The sequence below is a fragment of the Panthera tigris genome, chromosome E3, assembly GCF_018350195.1.
Source record: "Panthera tigris isolate Pti1 chromosome E3, P.tigris_Pti1_mat1.1, whole genome shotgun sequence".
Classification (NCBI taxonomy): Eukaryota; Metazoa; Chordata; class Mammalia; order Carnivora; family Felidae; genus Panthera; species Panthera tigris.
This window is the reverse complement of record NC_056675.1, coordinates 19029518-19048861: the sequence shown is the minus strand read 5'-3', so window position 1 is coordinate 19048861 and position 19344 is coordinate 19029518. Positions and strand designations below refer to the sequence as shown.

At 54.7% G+C, this 19344-nt stretch overlaps 2 protein-coding genes across 24 annotated transcripts; one reads left to right on the top strand and one right to left on the bottom strand.

Annotated features, from left to right (window-relative positions):
* The first annotated feature begins 580 nt into the window (after nt 1–580).
* On the top strand, nt 581–4624 carry TUFM (Tu translation elongation factor, mitochondrial). The gene is made up of 10 exons (XM_042972423.1): nt 581–1268; nt 1372–1566; nt 2017–2183; nt 2431–2535; nt 2622–2786; nt 2928–3060; nt 3144–3248; nt 3366–3517; nt 3624–3743; nt 4262–4624. Exons 1-10 carry the CDS (start codon nt 581–583, stop codon nt 4433–4435), a joined length of 2004 nt encoding a protein of 667 aa, XP_042828357.1. The 3' UTR covers nt 4436–4624.
* Nucleotides 4625–6349: 1725 nt separating this feature from the next.
* Nucleotides 6350–18714, bottom strand: ATXN2L (ataxin 2 like). 23 transcript variants are annotated; one of them, XM_042971148.1, is made up of 24 exons: nt 18193–18712; nt 16638–16674; nt 16410–16466; nt 16253–16324; nt 15752–15902; nt 15232–15356; nt 14067–14158; nt 13446–13646; nt 12637–12812; nt 12342–12455; nt 10986–11198; nt 10825–10896; nt 10490–10560; nt 10008–10303; nt 9860–9929; nt 9276–9422; nt 9080–9152; nt 8789–8976; nt 8419–8548; nt 8212–8333; nt 7848–8060; nt 7433–7676; nt 7124–7283; nt 6350–6855 (listed from the first exon to the last, which is right to left on the bottom strand). In XM_042971148.1, the coding sequence occupies exons 1-23, from the start codon at nt 18489–18491 to the stop codon at nt 7129–7131; spliced, it is 3318 nt and encodes a 1105-aa protein (XP_042827082.1). In that variant the 5' UTR covers nt 18492–18712; the 3' UTR covers nt 6350–6855; nt 7124–7128. The 23 variants fall into 23 exon arrangements, with proteins under 23 accessions (XP_042827082.1, XP_042827094.1, XP_042827100.1 ...); XM_042971160.1 differs by having other exon boundaries at nt 7124–7160; XM_042971166.1 differs by having other exon boundaries at nt 7124–7160; nt 7487–7676; nt 18193–18711.
* Nucleotides 18715–19344: the final 630 nt, after the last annotated feature.

Below are 19344 nucleotides of genomic sequence, written 5' to 3'. Positions count from 1 at the left end.
AATCTTTCAGGGAGGATTTAGGAAATCTATTTGAAACAACACCCATCAACCGAGCCTTAGGATCTGATGAGTTTCGGAAACATCAATCAGGGTTAAGCAGCTGCTGTTATCATTGCAAGGTGATGAGATGATAGATGTGAAAGCTAAAGGTCATTTGCTAGCCTCGCACTCACTCAGTCAACAGAAATTCACTGGGCACTCACTGGGTGCCCCGCCCTGTGTCAGGTGCCAGGGATACCGCAGGAACGTGACAGGCTACCCTTACAGGCACCTGAGGCCGGTTCCTCAATCTTGGTATCATTAGTAAAACTGGACGAGTGGGTGGGGCGAAAATCAAGGGAATTAGCTCCTGGCCTGCTGAGGGGCTTCAGGGGTGGACGGCAGAGCTGTCCCCGCCAGCTGTGTGACCCAGGCGGGCAGGGATTTGAGGGTCAAGGACTGTGGGACCTGGAGGCCCCTGGACCCTATTTCCTGCTTCCTGTCCAGCTCATTTTCTCAGAGCCAGATGTCAGAATCTCCCCATGAAGTAGATCCTACGGTTCCCATTTTACAGATAAGAAAACAAAGACTCAGCGGAGAGATGTGTCACACTTGCGCCCCAGCCGCGAAAGGCTCCCAGGCCCGCCTCTCTTCGCCCGGCCGCAGGGCCTGGTCCTACCTCCGGCGGCGGCGGCTCAAGGGCCGCCAGATCTCTCGCCAGACCCCCGCAGTGGGTCGGACTCCAGGGGGTTTTGAGCCAGGCCGTTCCCGAGCAGGCCGCGCCGGGGCCGCCTCCGCCTCCCGGAGGCCGGCACCCTCGCTCCAGACCCGGCCTAGCCCTACGGGACTCCCACGACCGGCGCAAACACAGCACGCCCCACCCGGAACTACAACTCCCGTGAGCCTGCGGGGCTCTGGTGCGCGACCGGACGCTCCACGTCGGTCCCCGGCGCCGCCAAAGACACCTGCGTTGCCCCGTCAGTCCGCGAGGTTCCAGGTCCGCGAGCCTTGCGGAAACCGACTCCCTCCCTCCCCGCCCGCGAAACACCAGCACCTTCCGGGCGTCGCCTTTGGTCCCACGCCCGGAAGTCGTAAAGATGGCCATAAAAACTGGAGGCTAGAGGGACCGAGGCATGCCTTCCCTGTCCTCACTTCCGCCGGAAGTGACCTCCGGTCTCCCGTGCCCTTTCCTTTCTGCACGCGCGGGCGCCCTGGACCGGGTACTCCGGGCGCGAGTACGACCACAATGGCGGCCACCACCCTGCTGCGCGCGACGCCCCTCTTGAGCGGTGAGGGGGCGGGGAAGGCGATGGCGGCCCGGGACGCTTGGGGCGTCGTCCGGAGTGGCCGGGCTCGGACCCGCGCTCTGATTCCAAGCTTCTTCCCCGGCAGGTCTCGGCACCGGCCCGACCCCGCTGTTGCAGGGTCTGTTGCGGCCGCTGAAGGCCCCGGCACTGCCCCGCTTGTGCCGCGGCCTGGCCGTGGAGGCCAAGACGACCTACGTGCGCGACAAGCCCCATGTGAACGTGGGCACCATCGGCCATGTGGACCACGGCAAGACCACACTGACCGCGGCCATCACGAAAAGTAAGCGGGGTTGGTTGGGGACGTCCGGCAACGCCCTCTCTGCTGGCGGGACCCGGAGCCGGGGAGGTGCTGCTGGAGGTGGCGTGGCCCCAGGGGCCAGAACTTGGGCCAGCGGTGGGCGGGAAGATGCAGGAAACACATTTCCCCTGCACACAAAAGTGTTTGCGATGCAGAAGTTGGGGAGCCCGAGTGGCTTCTTTCTAGCCGTGGCCGGTGCTCTGTAAGCAGAGGCTTTTACCCTAGAGAATTCGCAGGGCTGGACCTTGAGGCCTTTTAACGTTTCTTTCTGACCCCAGTTACCTCTGCTCAGGAGCTGAGGGAGGGGGTCAAGGAAGCGTTATTCCCCCAGACCGTCCTTTGGGTAGGTGGAGAGATTCAGGGGTGTGGCTTGAGCCTTGCCTCTACTCCTGGAACTTTACCTGAGAGGTTTATTCTCTTCCTTCCCCTTAGTTTTAGCCGAGGGAGGTGGAGCCAAGTTTAAGAAATATGAAGAGATTGATAATGCCCCTGAAGAGCGAGCCCGTGGAATCACAATCAATGCAGCTCACGTGGAGTATAGCACTGCCGCCCGCCACTATGCCCACACCGACTGCCCAGGTCACGCAGATTATGTAAAGGTGAGAGAGTTGCTGGGTGTGGGGCCAGGGGCTGTCTCCTGCCAGGAAAAACGTTGGACTGGTGGGGGAGGTTAGGATATTCAAGGTGTGTGGGTTGAGGTCACGGATATCTGGGCACGGCCACTCCAAGGTGGGTGGTAAGGAGATGGCAGAGAAAGGTGGGCCTCGGTTCCTAACCGCTGTGCTTGGCTAGATGGACGTGGAGCTGAGGAGGTCCTTGAACTAGGCTGTTTCCTCTCGTACCCAGAATATGATCACGGGCACCGCCCCCCTCGACGGCTGCATCCTGGTGGTGGCGGCCAACGACGGCCCTATGCCCCAGACCCGAGAGCATTTATTGCTGGCCAGACAGGTACTCAGAGCCTGGGGAGGGGTGGAGAGAGGAAGAGTGGGGAGTCGGTCCATTCAGGACACCATGTCTCTGTTTCCCGTCCACAGATTGGAGTAGAGCACGTTGTGGTGTACATAAACAAAGCAGATGCCGTCCAGGACTCGGAGATGGTGGAGCTGGTTGAGCTGGAGATCCGGGAGCTGCTCACTGAGTTTGGCTACAAAGGGGAGGAGACCCCGGTCATCGTAGGCTCTGCCCTCTGTGCCCTTGAGGTGAAGGCGGGCTCAGGCAGGGGCTGCTGGTGGCAAAGGATGGGGCTGGAGGGGCATCCGGAGCTCTGCTGGGAGTGGGGGAGTGTCTCTTAGTAAGAGAAGCAGAATGAAAATTTGAGTCCTGTCACCTCCCCCACATAGCAACGTGACCCTGAGCTAGGCCTGAAGTCTGTGCAGAAGCTGCTGGATGCTGTGGACACTTACATCCCAGTGCCCACCCGGGACCTAGAGAAGCCTTTCCTGCTGCCTGTGGAGTCCGTTTACTCTATTCCTGGTGAGGACCGTGTGTTCACTTGCACTCCTCTCTGGTGGTAGCCTGGCCCCGGGTCCCTGAGGTCGTGTTCTGTTTCTTCCCAGGCCGGGGCACGGTGGTGACAGGCACACTAGAGCGTGGCATTCTGAAGAAGGGAGACGAGTGTGAGTTCCTGGGACATAGCAAGAACATTCGGACCGTGGTGACAGGTACAGGAAAGATGCCTTGGGATCCCGGGGGCTGGCTCCACGATTTCCCCTTGTAGCTCCTTGGAGTCTTCCCTCCGTCCTTGATCCTCCTCCCTGGTCTCTTCTGCTCCTTCCTAGGCATTGAGATGTTCCACAAGAGCCTGGAGAGAGCAGAGGCAGGCGACAACCTTGGGGCCCTGGTCCGAGGCTTGAAGCGGGAGGACCTGAGGCGTGGCTTGGTCATGGCCAAGCCAGGGACCATCCAACCCCACCAGAAGGTGGAGGCACAGGTGAGGGCTCCAGGGGATGGGGGGCATCACTGAGCCAAACTGTCCTCTGCAAAGAGGCAGGGTTTCTAGCCAAGCACAGCTTCACCCTTGCTGCTCTCTCTTCCAGGTTTACATCCTCAGCAAGGAGGAGGGTGGCCGCCACAAGCCTTTTGTGTCTCACTTTATGCCGGTCATGTTCTCTCTGACTTGGGACATGGCCTGTCGTGTCATCTTGCCACCAGGGAAGGTATAGTGCGTATAGGGAACGTGAAAGAGTGGCAGAGACACTCTTCATACCACCTCTACCTCACTCGTGGTGCCAAAGATGTGACAACACGGGTGACTTTTCCTTGACTGGTGTAGATGAAGCTAGTGATAGATGGGTCTGACCCAGTGGGTTTAGGAGAAGTCAGTCTTCATCTAGTATTGCCTGGGTGAACTTGGCCATGCTAGCATTTACCCACAGAAAGATCTCCCAGAAAAGCATTCTCCTTTGAAGAATTACACTGTGCATAACAGCTCAGAGAAGTCTTGTGACCAAGAAACCTGCATGGCCTAGTTTCCTTTCAACATTGGACCTTAGGAACACCGGTCACAAGTCCTTTGGTCTTCAAATATGTTTACCTCTGGTGGTGGCTAGAGTGAAGCTGTCCCCAGAAAGGATGTCCCTGCTGCCATTTCCTGTAACTTTTAACCTTGGTAGGCAGCAGTTGGGGGAAAGGTGCCCCGAGGGCCATGCCTGAACCCTGTCTCTGCCCTGTCCAGGAGCTTGCCATGCCCGGGGAGGACCTGAAGCTCAGCCTAATCTTGCGGCAGCCCATGATCTTAGAAAAAGGCCAACGTTTCACCCTGCGAGATGGCAACCGGACCATTGGCACTGGCCTCGTCACGGAGACGTCGGCCCTGACTGAGGAAGACAAGAACATCAAATGGAGTTGAGTCTGGACTCTGCTTAGGCTCTCTTGAGTTTGAGGCTGCACTGGCCAGCGTTCTCTCCTGCTTCGATGCCCCCTTCCCAGGGCATGGGCTGCTGCCTAGCAGTGCAGCTAGACGGACACTTCTCCTGGTCAGGAGGGGCCCACGGCCTGCCAGGTGAGGTAGGTCAATAAACTGTTCTGTGAATAGGGAGCTTGTGTCTCTCGTGTCCTTGGTCTAAGTTGGAGAGGATGGAGGAGTATAAACGGGGAGCCTGGGACACATGAGCTTGTGTGCTGCCCTTCAGTTCACGTCTGTGGTACCGTTTTGGAAAAGCTTTGCGTTTTCAAGTGGTCCGAACCGCTGGGACATAAGGAGAGGAGGAAAGCTGGTCTAGCAGATTCGGTAGGATCGTCTAGCAAAGTGCCATGGCAGGATACTGCTGGCTGTCCTGGGGGAGACGCAGCATGGGTTCGGCTGAGGTGCCAGACACACGTCCCGTGCCCGGGGAGTAGTTACTAGGCTGTTAATGTCTACCTGCCCTCATCTAAGCGCTAAGATACCGGAGGCTGCAGCTCACCTCCAGGACCAACACCCAGCACCTAAGGAGGTCCCTGAACTAGCCTGTGTGCTTGATAGGTTATCCCCACTATATATTACCAATTCCAAACACAGGACAATCTTCAATTGGACATTTCATTTTATAACTTTAAAACCTTCAAAGATGAAGGTTTAGAGCATGTACCGAGATTTAAAATTAAGGAGAGGACTTTTTACCAGATAAATGGGGAGTAAAATGCTTGAAAACTTGAAATGACTGACCAGGATGCTGACCCCAAACAAAAAAGGTTAGCTTCCAACAGGGATTAACGGGCACCCCTTTTAGCCTCGCTTCCTGACACATGAGCCTGTTCTGCACTGACCAGCCTTCCAGAGTGGGGAGGTTCTTAGGCCCAACCTAAGAGCTGTTTTGAGAGTCACCATCCAACCTGTGACTTCACGGCACGGAAGTGGGCTCAAGAAAAGGACAGCAACAAAAAGCACTTCACGAGAAAGTCCTGTCCAAAGATAGGGCAGGTTTGCTTTAGTCAGTGAGCGAGGCTGAAAGGTTTCCCGGGATTCCTGGTGGGACGAAGCAAAGTTCTTTTCCCTGAGGAGGACCACCCAGCACCCACAGCAGTTCCATCTCAGTACTGCGGAGGCTGGTCTCCATCTGCACCGGAGACATTCTGAGCTCATCTGGCTTTCTGCTGCTGCCTCTTCCAGCAGTGCCCCACCCCCAACCACAGCTGCCATCCCTTAAGAGAGCTCTTCCACTGGGGACCCCCACCCCTGCACATGTTTTCTCTTTACCTCTATATACCCACATCATGCCCCCCAACTACCAGGTTTCCAACCCTCACACCCTGGATCTGTAGCCCGGTTATGTAATCCTTTTCCTGCCCTGCTCCTCAGCTCACCTTCTCTGGCTTTAGTCCCATCTGAAACACCCTTGCCTACCTGCGAGTACTAGTGCCACCTCCCTGATGCTCTAAGGAGGAAATGATTTTCAATGAAAACGGGTGCCTGGGTGGCTCAGTCAGTTGAGCATTGGGACTCGGGATTTCAGCTCAGACCACGATCTCATGGTTCAGGAGACTGAACCCTGTGCTGATGGCGTGGAGCCTGAGATTCCCCCCCGCCACACACCTTCTAACCTTTTAGAAATGTGAACTTAAAAACTACATACAAACTTGAAACCTCAAGACAAGGCCAACATCAACATGAGATAACAGTCCCCAGGCGGCTGGGTGATGTGTGGCAGTGAGAGGCAGAAGGACCAGCACCCACAGACTGTACTGCTATGCTGTCCCCACCCACTGCTGGGAGCCACCTCATGACACCTAAGACTTGACAGCTGCTAGCTTACTCTTTTTTCCAGAGGAAACCATAGGCAGGTTAAGTTAGTTTAAAATTTTATTTTTTTTAATTTTTTTTTTTTTTAATATTTTTATGTAATAAAAAGTAAAAGTCCTTGTCCAACCATCCTTGTAGGGCATCTGTCTGTCTGTCTGTCTCTCACGCCGGTCACTCAAGTTAATGGGGAAGAAAGAAACAGGGGGGCCCAAGTCTGAGGTTATAAATAATAGAAAATAAAAGATCTTCCGTCTCCAGTGGGGGATAGATGAGAGGATGGGAGGGCAAGATGGGGTGGGGATGGGCAGGGGCAGAGCAGGAACCCCCCACCCCCGCTGGACCCTGGCCCTGCCCACTTCGAGCCCCCCCCCCCCCTTCAAGGTGCTTGGCAGGAATTCCCCAGCTCCCCCGGGGTAAAGGGGGGTTTGGGGGGCTGGGACTGGTCCGAGCTGCTGGGGGAAGAGACATAGATCACTCTTCCCTCCACTCATGGAGGTCTCAGGTCGCGGCCAGGACAATCTTCAGTTCCCCGGGGGGTGGAAGGGGAGCTGCTGGGAGGGATGAGATTGAACTGGTTGGAGGGGAAAGAGAAGAGAGCAGGAGCATTAGAACCCAAGCAGCTGTCCCTTCATCCAATGCCGTCCAGTGTGGGGTGTGGGGGGAGTGTGTGGGTAGGAGCGGCCTCCTCAAGGTGTCTCATGGGGCTGTCAGAAGCACAGATCAATCGCTGTTTCCCAGTGAGCCAGAGCCCTTACTCGTGTGCCCAGCTCAGCCCCCCACACCCCAGCCTGGCCCTGTCTGCTGCGCTGACCTTACCTCGGCTAAGTCAGGAGACAGTCGGGGTCACTGAGAGCTGGGGAGGCAGTGGGGAGGGGGGCTGCTGGATCACAACTGAGCGAGGACGGAGGGAAGCAAAGGACAGAGCCAGGAGCAAGCCCCTGGCGGCGGCGACTGTGGCTTCTGCCCACCCTACATACTTCACAGACAGGTGCAGGTCGGCGGGCGCCCTGTGGGACAGCCCTGCCTCCAAGACCCCTCACTCCCCTCCCAGAACCCGTGCATCCTGCCCCACCTGCAGCCCATCAGCTCTTCCATGCCAAATTCCCCCAGCTAACGAGAACTCACGAATCCTGTCATCGGCTCCTCCTGGAAATCCAGGCGCCTGGCCAGGCTGCTCACCTTGGGGGTGTCCGATGTAGGGGTAGGGTGAGGGTGTGGAAGCTGAGAGTGCAGGCACCCCACTCTGGGGCACCGCGCCTTGGGGGGGGCCCCCATGGCTCTGGGGTGGGTGCAGCAGCATCACCTGGGGCGGGTGGGGAGCCCCAGGGTGAGGGGGCGGGGCTGCTGTGATTCCAGTTTGGACATGGGCCTGCAGAAAACAACAACAAAAAATCCCAGCTGGGAGCACCCCAGAAGCTACACACAGGCTCCGAGAAGCCTGGTGTTCAGACCACTGAGGAAAGGGGCAGCAGGATAGCCCCAGGACCCGGGTCCTGATGGCAAAACAGACCCATAGAAAGCAAGTCCCTTGGGCTCTTACCTGGGTAACATGGGCCATGTTGGTGAAGCCGTGGGGCAGCTGCTGGTGGGCATGGATGGCATACACAGCGGCTGGCTGGGGGAAGCTGCTCTGAGGGGACTGGGCAGAAGGTCCCGGTGGCAGAGAAGGCGGCGTGCCTGTCAGGGCCCCTGGGTGGTACAGATTCTGCTGTGGCTGTCCACTGCCCAGGTGTGGGGCCTGCCCCGCCTGGTGCTGTTAGGGGGAGGGGAAGGGTGAGTGCCACCCCACTCCTCGGGTACCAGGCCTACCCCCCACCGACTCCCGACCCTGCCCGAAGGGAATGAGCCCCCGGCTCCATCCCCCTCCTCCAGCCCCAACCACTCGGATCCCCCATGGCAGGCACCTGGACGGGACTGGGGGCCGCATGCTGGGACTGCGGCTGGCTCCCAGTAGGCGTGGTGGCCGGCTGCGGCTGGTGGGCATGGAGCTGCGTAGCATGGTGTGGATAGGACTGGTGAACGGTGGCTACGGCAGGAAAGAGGGAAGGGATCAGCGCCAAGCACACCGGAGAGGGCTAAGGAGCAGTCTGCGGGAAGGGCACAGAACTCACCATACAGGGCTTGGGGGGTGGGCTGCTCTGCAGAAGGGTACTGAGGAGTGGAGGACGACACAATGGCCTGGGGATGGCTCCCCGACGTCAGCATGCGTGGGTTGCTCTGAAGCATGGGGGCGAACACCGGCTGGAAGGACAAGAGAGGAGCGGTGGGCATGTCGCGCTGCCCGATAACCCGTACACGGCACGACTCCGGCTTTGCCGCAACCACCTTGTTTAACGTTCACAAGGGTGCAAGCAAGGAGACGCTGTTTGACCTGCGCTTTAGAGAGTACCAGTGCTTTGCTACGGGTCCTACCGGAGCCAGGACCGACACCCGAGTGACCCTCAGCTCTGTACTCCCGTCTCCCTCCCGTGCCTCAGTTACCTGCGAGGGGTAGTGGGCCATTGGCTGCATCATGGCAGGCTGGCCCGGGAACTGCTGCGGGGTGTAGGGGATGTAGGAAGAGTACGGTGTGGCAGCCACAAGAGGGGGGCCGGCGGCGGCGGCGGCCTGCATCATCGGAGGGGCTGAGGCTGGCTGGTGTTGGTCCGAGCGCTGCGGGGGCAGGGAGCCTGGGGAAAGGGAGAGAACGCCAAGCTTAAGTTCCATCTGCCAGGAGGCAACGAGGCAGCACCACCCCCCTGCCGTCGGAGCAGCCCTGCCAACTCTGCTCACCTTTTGCTCCCCGGTACTTGCCCTGCTGTCCAGGCACGGAATTGGATACAGGATATGGATACATCTGAGGTGCCTACGAACAAGGATACAAATGAGGCTGAACGGCTTGCTCACAGATGCCCAGAACAGGCCTGACCCGGTCCTCACCAGCCCAGCCAAGCCTCTTAGCCTAGACTCACTCGGTCTCTCCTCTTACCTGAACAGCTGGTCCCATGTGGATCTGAGGTATGTAGGAAATGTACTGGGGGCTATAGAGCCCACTCTGGCCTGCTGTGAGCACCGGGATGGAAGGAGTTGAGTGAGTCCGGGGCCCCGGAGAAGTCGGGGTACTGGTGGATTTATTCTGTAGTAAGAGACAACAGAGGATGCGTGCATTTTGGTCTCTGTATGCTCCTCCTGGGCTTATAACAGCAACAGAGCGCTGCACGCCAGATACACTCTACCCTTCATCTCGCTTAAGCCTCACGCTGAACCCCGAGACGAGTATTCTCAAATTACAGGTGAGGAAACAAAAGCCAAAAAGTTAAATGGCTTGTCATTCAAGCCAAAATCAGGGATCTGAATGAAACCTATGTTCAGAACTAGCCCAACACACATACTCCCGGAGCTAAACCCTAAACACATAAAAACCTGCCACACATATCATGACCCCTCGCCCCCAACCCTGACACGTTTGCCCTAGAGCAGCCCAACTTTCACGACCTCTCTCCCCATGCTCTCTCTCCCCACTCCCAAGCCTCCCTCAGAGAAACCAGTCCACCTTCGCCCATTCCATCTCACCACAGACAGCAGAGGCTTTGTGGGATTAAATTCCTTGGCATTGGGGTTCAGCGTGGACTTCTTCACTTGTCTGTGAGAGAAAAACAAAGTCAATCTTCACAGTTTGCTCATCTCCCCCGACACCTGCCCGGCTCCCCATCCTACTCACTCGGCAACAGGGCCCTCATCCTTGTCGTCTCCCTTGATGAGGCCCACCGGGGGGCTGCCAGTCTGGCTTGGGCAAGGTGGCGGGGGCTGCTCTGGCCCCTCGGTGGCTCCTGCTGGCGGCAGGGGTGCTTTGTCCTCCTTATCCGATACGGACTCCGTCTTGGAGGAGACTGGCGACCCCATTGGCTCTGAAGTCAACAGACCATCAACCTCCTTCTCTTTCCCTTTGGCCTCCTCCTTTAAGATCCGGGGAGGAAAAGGATCCAGGCTGGTCTCAGGGGAGCTACTGGACTGCAGCTGGAAGGAGAAAAGCACACATACAGTGCCCAGACAGCTGGTCCAGACCCCAGGCGTGGCTTCCTTCCTTCCTTCCTCCTTGCTTGGTCTCATCTCTTCTATTCCACCTAGTCCTGTGCCTCTTCTATAAGCTCCCTCACCCTCCCTCCATCCTTACACCCTGGCTCACTCCCATACTCCTCTCACCTTAAACTGGGCCCCAAACTTTCTCAATTCTTCCAGTTGAAAGCGTTTCTGTTCATTCTGAAGGCCAGGGACTATGAAAAACAGTGAAAAAGGAAAAAATACGCGTTTCTTTTTTCAAGGTGGCTACAATGCCAGTAGCCCAAAGGACGAAGAAAATAAGAAAAGAAAAAAAAAAAAAAGCTGGAGAGTTCTACAGAACAAATTAGGATCACATGACTGACAAGCTACTGTTTCCCAAACCCAACAAAACTCTTGGTACTAACTGAGGTGCTCTCCTAATTAAAAGGACACTCAGACCTCAGCGGGGGGTGGGGGGTTGGGGTGGAAATCCTCACCTTTCCCAGCTATCCGGGACAGCTCCTGGGATTCCAGAGTTCTCCCAGGTTCCTTGGCTGGAAGTTCTTTTACTGAGCAAGAAGAGACACATGCCTGAAGGTCCTTCTGTCCAGAACCACACTTCACATTGTCCACAAGCCCTCAACCATGTGGCTCTTACCATCTGTGGGGGCCAATGAGATCTTTGGAGAAGCTGGGGAAATGGAGCCTACTCCAGGATCCACAACTGATGATGTCACAGGGATGGAAGCTGAAGAGGTTGGTACTGCTGAGCCAATGGGGGGCTCAGGACAGGAAGCCGAGATTGGGGCAGGGGCAGCCGACTTGGGAGAACGTGGGGGATACATCCGGCCCACTGGAAGAAAAGGGAAAGCTGTACGATGGTTACTGCTGGTCAGTGCACAATGGGCACAGGGAACCTACTAGAAACACCAAATCAAGTTTATCTGTTTTTTTAAAAATTATTTGTAATGTTTGTTTATTTTTGGAGAGAGAGACAGAGCATGAGCAGGGGAGGGGCAGTGAGAGAGTGAGAGTGAGAGTGAGAGTGAGAGTGAGAGTGAGAGAGAGAGGGAGGGAGGGAGGGAGGGAGAGGGAGGGAGGGAGGGAGGGAGGGAGGGAGGGAGGGAGGGGCAGAACTGGATCTGGACTCTGAGCTGTCAGCCCAGAGCTGGATGAGGGGCTTGAACTCAAGAGCTAGGAGATTATGACCTGAGGTGATATCAGATGCTTAACTGACTGAGCCACCCAGGCGCCCCCCCCCCCACCCCTTTTCCTTTAATATGCAAGGTCAAACCTAAATTCCTAGAAGAGCAAGGCAGGTAACCTAATCAGGTAAAACAGATTCCTGGGCACCATAAAAGATTAGAATGTTTTACAGGAGCAGACTCACTTTGCAGAACTTTCTGTATTTCCAAAGAAGTTGAAAATTTTCTATTTCTCCTGTCTTAAAATGCTGACAACTGGGACACCTGGGTGGCTCAGTCGGTTAAACGGCCAGACTCTTGATTTTGGCTCAGGTCATGATCTCATGGTTTGTGAGACTGGGCCCTTGAATTTGGCTCCATGCTGACAGCTCAGAGTCTGCTTGGCATATCTCTCTCTCTCTTTTCTCCCCTCCCCTGAGCATGCTCTCTCTCATATTAAACATTTTAAAAAATAAGTAAAATGTTAACTTAGAAGTTTGTTACTGTTGTTTTTTAAAGTAAGCTCTATGCCCAATGTGGGGCTTGAACTCACAACCCTGAGATCAAGAGTCACATGCTCCTCTGAGCCAACCAGTCACCCTGACAACTAATTTAAACAAAAGACATCTGACAACCAAACACAAACCGTGGATTGCTACATTGGTATTTCTACGGGAGGGAAACAAATTTCCTTTCTAAAAAGCATAAACTCAAAACCCCCACAACATCTATTTCATCTGGGAACAGTCTCCCAACCCAGCTTTCCAACAACTGACATTTACATCCCCCACAAATTTTTATTTCTTCATATAACACTGCTGAAATTTTACCTGCAGGAGGAGGTGGAACAGAAGCTTCTCCAGAGGGCCTACTGCTGGGTGAAGACAGAGTCTTGGCACCACCTCTCAGAGGCCGCTGTGCCTTAGGGGACATGCGGGAAGGGCCTATTTTTTTTTTTTTTTTTTTTTTTTTAAGATGGGGAAAAAAGAGGCAGAGTATCTGCTATTACATTATCACCAACGCATCACCCTTCCAACCCACCTATCCTTTCAATTCTCCTTCCCACTTCCTTCCTATCGGCTTCCCTACCACCGCCCCCTGCCCCCAAAAGCCCGCTTAACTCACCTCCATTGATACCACGTGTCTCAGAACCTGGGCTGGGGCTGCTATTGTCAAGATGGTGAGGGCCACGAGGTGGCAAAGAGCTAAGGCCAGGGCGGCCACCCCGGGAACTACTGCATCGAACTCCTCCCCGGGGACCTTCCCGAACTCGTTGGGGTAGAGGGATATACTTTCCCTCCCTAGGGGAGAGAGTTCAAGCAAGGTCGATTAGTCATAAAGCCCACACATTTTGGAAAAATGAAGTTTTCCCTCCCAAAACACATGTGTACCTGTATACACACACATACCCTGCCTGGCTCCGGCTTTTTGCACTGCCCCACCTGAAAATCTGTTCTAGTTAAATGTTCTGTGGCTATAAGGCTTGTGATCTTATGATGTGCCAATCCCTGACCTGACCAACCTGGCCAAAGCTTCACATTCTACCATCCTGACCTATGAGAAAAATAGTATCACGTTATAGTTCAAGGTACAGCTTTTACAGGTTACTGGACATCATGTACACTCTGATTTCATTTGCATGAAGGGAAGAATAAGACCTACAAATGGATTAACCTGCAGAGCAAAAAAAGGGAATCAAACTCATTTTTTCCTCCCTAAACCCACAAGCTTTAATCTTTGTTACCTTGAACAAATTACTTATCTGCTCTAGGCCTCACTCTTACACCTGAAAATTGGGAAAAACTACGTACTAACCTGTATCTTACACGGCTGTGAAGCTTAGAAAGGAGTGTACAAAGCTCTTGGCCCCAGCCCTAGCCCTAGCCCTAGCCCGTACAGAGCCCCAAACAGACCAGGCCGCCCCCAGCAATCACCTGGATGCCAAGCTGGGGCTCTCCCGCCCTGAACCCTGCCGTTGGACTGCACTGTGCTTCTCTTCCTCAGTGCGCCCATCATCGTTCTCCATTGCGATCCGCAGGCGGTACTGGGGGCTTGATTCAATCTCTCGAGCCAATTGGGCCGCACGCAGCTCCCGCTGACGAAACTCTTCCGAGTTGTCCTTCTCCAAGGGCACCCTGAGGGGACCACCACAGATCACCACCACCCCAGTGCCAGGGGACAAGAGAGGAAAAAGGAAAAACGTTTCTATCGGTCCTATCACCAGTTCAGACGTGTGGATGTTTAATCCCTTCAACAACTCAACATATTTAATGGGCATCTACTAGGTCCCAGGCAGAGCAACAAGGCCTATCTCTGAACCTGAGGAGTATTTACACGCATATATCAGTATGTTTTAAGTTCTAGAAGAAAAGCATGGATAAACGGACAAAAAAGCAGTTAATTCTACCAACGAGATGACCTGGTATTTTGAGGGGACAATATACAAGACAGATGAGGAGTGGGGAGAGGACATCCTAGATACCCAGAAAAGAATGAACAAATGCCACGACCCTAGGCCTCAAACTGCATCATCTAGGAAGTACCAAGACACTCACGTGTAAGAAGAAAGACTGCTATCATAGGTGGTCTTCACACCATAGTTCTCCTCGTTGAACTTGAACATTTCATTGGGGTCCCATCCGTTGGACTAAGGTGGGAAGGAAGGAGAATGTTTTAAAACCCAACAAGGAAAGCCAACAATGACCTGTCATTCTCCTCCACCAGGCTGAAAAAACAAAGATCTGACCAAACCAGGCGTGGAAAATAGAAACAAAGCTGGCAGGAATATCAACTAGTACTAGCAATTGTAGGACAAACTGCTAACAACTAGTAAAACCAAGGTCTTACAGGACCTAACAAATCCCTTACCAGGTTAATGTCCCAGAAAAATTGAGCGTACGTGCATGGGGACACATGTTCTAAAGTTCAGCAAGGCACTATTTTTTTTTTTTTTTTTTGAAAGACAGAGAGACACAAAGCCCGAACAGGGGAGGGACAAAGAGAAAAGGGGAGACACAAAATCTGAAGCAGGCTCCAGGCTCTATCAGCACAGAGCCCTATGCGGGGCTTGAACGCATGAACTGTGAGATTATGATCTGAACCGAAGTCAGACGCTTAACTGACTGAGCCACCCAAGTGCCCCTGTAAGGCACTATTTCTAATAACAAAATAACGAGTCAAAACACCAACCAGTGAAGAAAAAAAAAAAATACGTTCTGTTGTATATATATCCATGTATACGTATATAAACAGAATAAGACAAAATCACTAAAAGCATTGAGTAGATCATGAAATAACTCAAACATGAAATAATTCAGAAACAACAGAAAGGGAAGAAAATTCTTGTATGGATTAACTATAGCATCATAATGCCTTAACTCATGAGGAATTTTAAATGATTCATAGTAGTGCTTGTTTTTGGAAGGGACATGGGTCCACACGGTCCTCGATCTTGTCTATACTTTGTTAATTAGAAAAAAAAAAAAACACCTTCAAGCAAATGTTAATAGTTGTCAATCGCAGATGTTGGGAGAACAGGTATTTTTGTTTTATTTTCTGTACCTTTCCATTTGGAATCGGACTGCCAACAACAGGCAACAGTAAGAGATTTTTCTCCCCTTCCCCAGAAGCAACTCTTGGTTCTACGACATCACAGTCAACAACCCACACTCAGACAGGAGAGTGACCCAGCTCTTGGGTTCTCAGGGAAGGGGACCGTACCATGTCAGACTCGAGGTCATAGTCATCACTGTTGCTGTCACCCCCTTCCCAGCGCTGAAGCACCTTCTCTTTGTGCTCCCCATTCACTTTTGAGTTCATGGCAATGGCTGAATCCGTAAACTTGTCTGTGGGGGCAGAGTTGAAGATCAGGAGTCAAGAGATACTTCATAGCCTTCTTCCAACACCCCCTGCCCCCAATGAGTAGTTCAGGAGCAAAGAAAAGTTTGCGTGTGTCAGAGGTGGGTGAGGGTGGATGCAGCATAACAAGCCACATCTTAACTGTTCAAAAGAAGCAAGGAGTTAAAAGCAAAGCAAGGAAAACGTGAAGAACTACACCACAGGCCGGAATTCATCCCACTGTATCTTCGGTATCGAGATACAGTTTCAAAAAGAAAAATCTGGCCATCCTCCTCCAAAAAAAGACGTTTGTAAAGGGGGAAGAAGAAGAACAAGTCCTTACGTAACTGCTCTATGCCCTCTACTCAAAGAGTGGGTCTGGCATAAAAACTCGACACGATACCTTTAGTAGCATAATTGAAGTCAACATTTCGGAAGTGGACAAGCATGACATCACTTGGCTTAAACACCATGGTATCCACAATGTCTTCCCGACAAGGGCCACCTGCTGGCTCAGATGCTTTCCGGTGTACAGCATCCACGGCTAGTTCAAACTATAAAAATCCCATTTCCCAACAGTAAGGGGTCAATATCAAGAAATGCGATGGTCAAAATAGGACTATTTTTCTCCTACCCTTTCTAACCTTTTTCCAACACCACAGTCACACAAATAGTCTTCTGAACATTAGCCACAGGACTAAGTATTTTAACACTAAAGTACCCAGCCCTCAAATTCCCAATCCACATTTTTTTAGTGCTTCCAGCACTACTCTGGTACAGGCCTAGAGAAATGAGTAGCACACACCACAAGCCTATCCAACACCACTCAACTCACACCTTCAGTGAGTCTATTTCATTCTCCTTACATGCCCCTGCAAAAATAAGCTAATTTGAGTCCACTAACCTTTGAGCTCAGAGTCTTGAAGATACCTTCATACGTGGTACCATTCTTCACCTTCACATCACAAGTGGAGCCCTGGAACAGAGGAATAAGAAGAGTGTCTCCAGCAAACTGGCGTGCTACATCCCTCAACCAACCTAGGGGCTAGGTACCCACTTACCACAACAGCTGTAAGAAAATGCAGCATTCTGGAATTGCTGTAAACACCCTCGAACACCTGTCAGTAACACAGAAGAAATAGACGCTTGACACCTCCCCTTCCTTCTGAATATCCACACTCCCCTCACATCATTTCGTATCCTGAGCCCAACTATTTGTGCACCTAATCTGTCCCATATGCCCACATGTACCTCTGTACTTTGGGGTGTGTGTGTGAGGAGGCACTCACCGGTGACTGTGGGGGGCCCTTTCCTGTGCTTTGTCCCCTATGAGAGGAAACAAAAAACTAGTTAAAAATGTTTAATCCCTCTTATACGATTTATTTCAAAGAACGTGGTATCCTACAATCACATACCCTGTGAACATGCCTATTTAGACTACAAACCAATTAACAAGATTTTCAAACTCTCACCTTACAGAGGAAGAAAGGCATAGACAGTAAAAGCCAGTAAACACATTTCCTCCAAATGCCACTAAAACAGACCTCAATCAGCAATGGTTGTCAATTCAACACAACCTTCTCACCTCCAAGGGGCCAGGACTACAGGCTTCCCCCCAAAATGCTACATTAATCGTTAACCAATAATCCACCCCAAACATAAAGGTGAAAGCAGATTCAGAACTACCCAGTTTACGCACGTTACCTCTCAAAACAGAAAAGACAATCATTTTCACCAGCCTTACGCCCCAAACTCTGGGAGGAGGGTACTCCTTTTAGGACCCACCCTCCTCTCGACCTCTTTTACTCATTCAATATTACCCACTCTGGGAGGGGTCACTGATCGCCCGGTAACCCTGCTCTTCGCTGGCTGATGTAACCGGCGGTTGAGGAGGGCGATGAGGGGGCCGTTGGCGGGGCTGGGGGACAGCGCAGCCGCAAAAGCCATCCACCGGGAGGCCTCGCCCGGCCTGCGCCTGCGCATTAAAGCCCACGGGCTTCCAAAATCCCCCCTCCGCGGCCAGAACCCACTGCGCCTGCGTGTACCGCCACTCTCAAGTCCATTAACCCACACGCAGAAGAAGCCGAGTGGGGTGCCCACCACTCATCCACGAACACCAGGCGAACCCCGCCACGCACACTCCCACACCCTGCCCTGTAGGTTACCCGCGGCTCACGAACGCCCGGGTCATAAGACAGAGCATCCGCGCGCACGTACGAGAAGAGCGCGCGCGCGCTGGAGGTTCCCTGCCCGCAGTCCTCCCAGTTGTCCCTCCTTCCGTTCCCCCGCCCACCCCGCTCCCCTCCTACTGGCCAGACCGGGAAGGAGGTGGTAGCAACCCGCTCCCAAGTCCCTCCCTCCCCATTGGCCAAACTGTGGGCCGCGCGCCCCCCTCCATTGGCTACGGCCGGGGACCCCTTCCCGCAGCTGACTCCCTATTGGCTGAAGCCGGGGACCGCGAGACCCTTCGTGGTAATGGAGCCGGGGACCCCGATCACCTCTTCACCCCCCCAACTCCTCGTTCTGACGGCGCTGGCGGGATGCGCCCCGCCTGCCCTTAAGGCCCGAGCCCCGAGCCCCGACTAGGCTCTGAGAGCTGAGCACGGCCCTTAAATGTCCCGGTGGCCGCCCGGGGACCCCTTCCCTCTGACCTGTTAGGACCTGAGGGGGCCCACCCCCAGCCTCACGGGAATTCCTCACTTTCCCCGGGCGCCCCTCAAAGGTGGCCAGGCTAGGTACCCGCCACGCGCGGTGTCCTCGGGTGCCGGCCGCTGGGCCGGAGCCGAGCGGCCGCCGCCGCCCCGCAGTTTAGCCTCCAGCGCCCGGAAACCCACCCCTCCTCACCTGGCGCTGCCGATAGCCGCTGCCCCTGGCCTTTCCTGATGTTGCTGCGGCGGCGGCGGCTGCGGCGCCAAAATGCCCTCGGCTCCCCGGCGGAGCCCGCTCCCGGCGGCTGCTGCAGGCCCCAAGCAGGGAGTAGCGGCCGCGGGAGGCCCTGGGGGAGCCGAGGTGGAGGCCAGGGGCCCCGGGAGGCCGCCGTTGGGAGGGCTGGTGCCCCCGGGAGGCCGGCGGGCCACGGCCTGTTGCGTGGGGGGCGGCTGCTGGGGCTGGGAGGTCTGTTGTGGCGGCTGAGGCTTCAACATGATGGCAGCGTCCGGAAGGGGAATTAGGGGGAAGGGAGGGAGAGAGGAGGCTGGGGCTAGGCCCCCGCCGGAGAGCGCGGGAAGCGAAGGGGATTGGGAAGCTGGGGACCCGCCGTTGGCGGGCGGGGGGAGCCCCGCGGTGTCGGGGGTGGACAGAGACGACCGCGGCTCGAGGAAGCGCCGCGAGGCGGAAGGGGAGGGGGGTCCCGCGGGCCGGAGGAAAGCGAGAGGGCGCGAGCCGGCCTGGCGCGCGTGCGCGTCGCCGGGGAAAGAGGAGGAGCGCGCGGGCGGGAGCTCCCGAAGGGGGAGGGGCGGGCAGGAGGGAACGGCGGCGCGAGAGGTCCGCGCGCACCGGGGCGGTTGGCTCCGGGCGGGAGAGGAGAGAAAAAGGCGAATCCCGCACCCCTAGCCTTTGGAGTGGGGAAGGAGCAGCGCGGGCGCTCACGCGCGCCAAAGATTTAGAATCCCTAGGTCTCAAACAGCCCTAGGGGTTGATGCCCGCTGTCGCTTCACAATGAGCGTGTGAAGCGCTGGGGGAGGAGCCGAAGTAGCCGAGAGGAAGGAAGAGCCGGCCGCCCCGCCCACGCCGGTGGCGTAGCGTCAGGATGCCTCCGCATTTGTGTGAGATGTCACGACGTAGCGTGCAGTTCTTCCGCCACTTGGGTGCTCGTGGGCGGAGTCTAAGTGCAAAGAAATCCCGGGTATAGACTAGCGACTGCCCCTCTTCGGGGGGTGGTGGTGGGCTTCTTGAGCTATTCTTGACCTTGTCTGCTTTAAATAAAAGACTGATAGACACTCAGCATGTTGTAGATAAATGTATGCTAAATCCTGAAGTATTTTAAACTTAAGTGAT